General features: G+C 45.2%; 1 protein-coding gene across 1 annotated transcript; it reads left to right on the top strand.

The window, feature by feature from the left end:
• Positions 1 to 1607: 1607 nt before the first annotated feature.
• On the top strand, positions 1608 to 2447 carry LOC105557215. The gene has a single exon (XM_012004403.1). It carries the CDS (start codon positions 1608 to 1610, stop codon positions 2445 to 2447), a length of 840 nt encoding a protein of 279 aa, XP_011859793.1.
• Positions 2448 to 4595: the final 2148 nt, after the last annotated feature.

The raw sequence follows: 4595 nt of genomic DNA, 5'->3' as shown, positions 1-4595 counted from the left end.
AGTTTAAGTCCATACACTAGTTTCGTTTGTTAATAATTGTTTATTCAAGATTACACGAACGCGAGGACTCGGCCTCGATATATCTTACCAGAGAGCTCGGTCTCTGGTACGCACGAACGCGAGGACTCGGCCTCGATGTATCTTAGCGGAGAACTCGTCTCTGGTACGCGCGAATGCACAAACGCGAGGACTCGGCCTCGAGGTATTTTAGCGGAGAACTCGGAAAAGGGCTCGATCTTTGCTCTACGAGAGACGACTTCGAAGTGTCCTGCCGTGACCGTTGGCCCTATATTATATATCCGCAGTTCTTTGTGATAACTGACCGTCGCGGCTTCGAACGTCAAAGAACAAGCACTATCCGATTCGCCTTTGTCTCGGGTCGATGACCCGAACCTTATCGGAAGATACATCACTGGTGACTTAGAGCATATCCCTCTATTATTTACTTATCGAAAGACTTGAGCGCTTGATCAAAGGCCCGAAGCGCGCTTGTTTTTTTCCAGAAGCCTCGCTCGGCAAGGCTTTGTAGTGGGCTTTGTAGTAGCCACTATATTTTCGTCGCAACACCTACGATCAGAGCATCTGCGGACAGCTGTGTCTACGATTTCTCCAAACGGTCGACGACTGACGCGTGCGAATTTAAAAGCTCGACGAGGCGTCGCGAGGAGTCAGTATTCGCTGAACGGCTTTTCATCCACCATGTCGCTAACACTCACGCTGACGGGAAAGAGCAGCATGCTCGCTGTAAACTATTTTCCAGCCATAGACCTGGATGAACTTTGAGACTTACAATACGATATCGAATGTGAATGCTTCGAATAATAAATTTTACTATGACGACGCGGAAATTACAATTCCCGAAGGATCGTATGAATTGCAGGCCATAAATGAATTTTTGAAACGCGCACTTTCATGGAAACGTCCACGTCGGTTCCTAGCTAATGATGGCAGTGAAAAACGCGACGACGGTGATGACGAAGACGATGAATACCCAATTGTGCTCCGCGCTAATTACAACACGATGAGAAGTGAGATCAAATGCGCCTTCGGAATAAACTTTAGCAAGCCCAAAAACATTGGATCGCTACTGGGATTCTCATCGACGCGTATACTGCAACCGCGAAAGTGGCATGAATCAGACCTGCCGATCAACATTACCAATGTGAACATTATCCGCGTAGAGTGCAACGTGACCGCAGGTGCGTACAGCAACAGCAAGCCTGTGCACACGATACACGAATTTTCGCCGAACGTGTCACCAGGATATAAGATATCGGAAACGCCGATGCAGATCATTTACCTGCCAGTCATCGCACGGAGCATTACCGATTTAACGGTACGCGTTGTGGATCAGAACAGTAAAGTGCTCGACTTTCGCGGAGAAGAAATCACCCTCAGATTGCACGTACGCCGACGACAGCGATAACGCGCGCGAGTGTGCATGAGATGCTCGTGCTGAACGGATCGGAGCAAATTGTAAAAAATACCACCAAGCCCGCGACATCGAGATTCGGTGATATCCAGTCATCTGGTTGTTGCAAGAAGAAGAATCTCAACGCATCGAACGTGGAATTTTTAACCTCTTTGGGATTCGCAGTGCACAAACAATGATTGACATTCTCAATATCAACGAAGAGCCAATCTTCGACGAGCGCATCGTCAAGATTGAGACTCACTCGTACAATCCGTTTGCCAACACTACATTCGGACACAGCGATGAGATAAGAATACCTATGCAACAACAGGATCTTTATACGTTGCCACACGAAAGTTTTCTGTACATCGAGGGAAAACTAACTACTGCCAAACAAATGGAAGGACCTGATGTAGTACTGGGAAATAATCGTGTCGCGTTCATGTTCGACGAGATCCGATATGAACTTGATGGTGTGGAGATTGATCGCGCCAGAAATGTTGGAATAACCAGCACGCTCAAGACCTATGTCTCGTCATCGTTCGATAAAGTGATGTCTCTGAAGAATGCCGGCTGGGATGTGGTGAACAATGGAACCGGAGACTTTAATTTTTGTGTGCCGCTCAGCATGCTATTGGGATTCTGTGAAGATTATCAACGCGTGGTGATTAATGCCCGTCACGAATTGATTTTAATACGATCGCGCAATGATAACAACTGTCTCTTTGGAAATGCAGCGATGGAGCCTACACTCGAAATATTCAAGATACAATGGCGCATGCCGCATATGTTGTTAAACGAGGTGAACAAACTGTCGATGCTGCGTGCTTTGGAAAGCGGACAATATCTCAATATGGGATTTCGTTCATGGGATCTGTACGAGTATCCGCTATTGCAACAAACGACTAAACATTCATGGGCTATTAAAACGGCTACTCAGCTTGAGAAGCCGCGGTATTTTATCTTTGCTCTGCAAACAGGTCGGAAGAATATCATGTCACAGAATGTGTTCACTTCAGTCACTGCAAATTGAGCAACGAAAAACTCTATCTGAAGTCGGAATGTTATCCATACGATGATATGAATCTGGATTTCGATAAAAACAAATGGTCGAGTCTGTATGATGCGTTTTCGCGGTTCCGGAAGAGCTATTTCTGAAACGAGGTTCTTATGCCCGGTCTCACCACCGATAATTTTCTAGAACAAGGACCGTTTGTCATTATCGATTGCTCCCGACAAAACGAGTCGATCAAGAGCGCGACTGTGGACGTGAGATTGGAATTTAAGTGTAAGGAGAATGTGCCAGTGAATACCACTGCGTACTGTCTCATCATACATGATCGTGTGGTTCAGTACACCCCGCTGACCAGCGTCGTGCGCAAAATTCCCTAAGTACTACATTTTGGACACAATGGTTTCCCCTCTTTCCAATACAGTTTAGAGGGGATGAAACGATTTAAAATCTACTATGCATCACGAGCAACCGCAGTATTCCTCCTTCTCTCGACGTGTTCACTCATGTCCATACCGACGTTTGTGGACCTGCAAGGCTTCGTCCTCAGCGGTAACTTTGTTGTGAAGGAATTTGCCGCTCTCCGAGAGGGACGCGTTCTCTCTCACTACATTTTCACATGTCCCGTACCATGGAGGCTTCTCACCAAAGCGGAGCAACATCAGGCATCCTGGTTGATTGCAAATCGTCATGGAGTACGATGGGAAGACGGAATGATTCCATACAGCAGGGCTAGAAGTCTGATTACAACGGCTGTGGTTGGCATGGAAGATGATGACGATCTTGAGACACCGTTTCTCGTCTACGTCAAGGGACACGAAAAACGAGAATGGCTGAAGGATATGCTCTTGGATGACGCGAGAGGAGATGTCTATATTGAAACTATTGATGTAGACTACCAGGACATACCATCTCTAAATAAATTGGATGTTACACATACTTTTCACTGCCAGAAACATGTAACAAATTGCGCTTTACAAAATGTTTTTAAACTTTACAATTGGTGGTCTAACCATAAAAATATGTAACAACATGCGTTAAAAAGTGTATTCAATTGCTGTAAGCAAAATAAATATATATTATATATTGAAACGATGTCTATTTTTTCTCCGCTCGTATTTCCTTCTCTCTCCGTTCGCATCCTCTTCCTCGCATATATGTTGGCGCTCTTCTTCTTATTAACTATTTGGGAAGGGAAGATAGAAATGAAACTCTTATTTAATTAATATAAAATTTTTTAACGTACAAATATGTCAATGAGTTTTATTTTTATTCCCAAACCTCCCATTACACAAAATTATTCTCATAATCTGTGAACATATACTGATTCGTGCTGTTCTTATACGTATGGATTGGAAGTGGAAGAAAATGTATGTCATTAAAAAAATTTTAATCTCATTTTATTATCTCAATTTATCAAAATACATCACCTCGTTTCCTGACTTCAGCAAAAATCACGAGACACGGTAGTGTCTCGCGCCAAGTGTAAGCGTAGCTAGTACACGCGTGCGAGACCGGCCGTGTAAGTTTACGCGAGTACACGAGTTGACGGGCCCTCAGATTTTCGGATCTCAACAACGGCTGATCCGACGAAATTGAGACTGCGCTTAATCGATAGCTTGGGTACGATTTGCATAATAAAAGTTTTTACTTTTCTCCTACGTGCTCCAGGAGTGGAGGTATTGCAATGCAAAGTCCACGGGTTTGAATTTTCGAATTACCTTGGGTAATGCGTATGCCGGTGGTACTGTAACTTTCAAATTTTGGGTAAAAGTGCAGAATAGGGGACCCAGCTCCTACGACCTTGACCTTCAAGGTCAAGGTCAAGGTCACCCTCCTGAGTGACCCTCAGAAGGTTTTAGCCGTCGCTCGTTGTTCGTTAAAAAGTTATTAACAAAAAATATTTAACGATGGTATTTAATATTTAAGTTGCAAGTGCGTTTAGCACCGCGCGCTGCGCGCGCCCCACCCCCTCCCGCCCCCGCCCCTTCCCCTCTCCCACCCCACCACGCAACCCATGTTGTGTCGCTACAATTCGTCGGTATGACAGAAGGTGGTAAGTTGCTATCGGACACAGATTCTATCGGACACAGATTCTATCGGACACAGTCCCGATCGGACACAGGCCCGATCGGACACAGTCCCGATCGGACACAGGCCCGATCGGAC

Source organism: Vollenhovia emeryi, unplaced genomic scaffold (assembly GCF_000949405.1).
Source record: "Vollenhovia emeryi isolate VEMERY1.0 unplaced genomic scaffold, V.emery_V1.0 DF939563.1, whole genome shotgun sequence".
NCBI classification, from domain to species: domain Eukaryota; kingdom Metazoa; phylum Arthropoda; class Insecta; order Hymenoptera; family Formicidae; genus Vollenhovia; species Vollenhovia emeryi.
This window is presented reverse-complemented; position numbering and strand designations above follow the sequence as displayed.

Bases quoted from the DNA above. Each gene is read 5' to 3' on its own strand.
- LOC105557215 (XM_012004403.1), top strand. From the start codon at position 1,608: ATGATTGACATTCTCAATATCAACGAAGAGCCAATCTTCGACGAGCGC.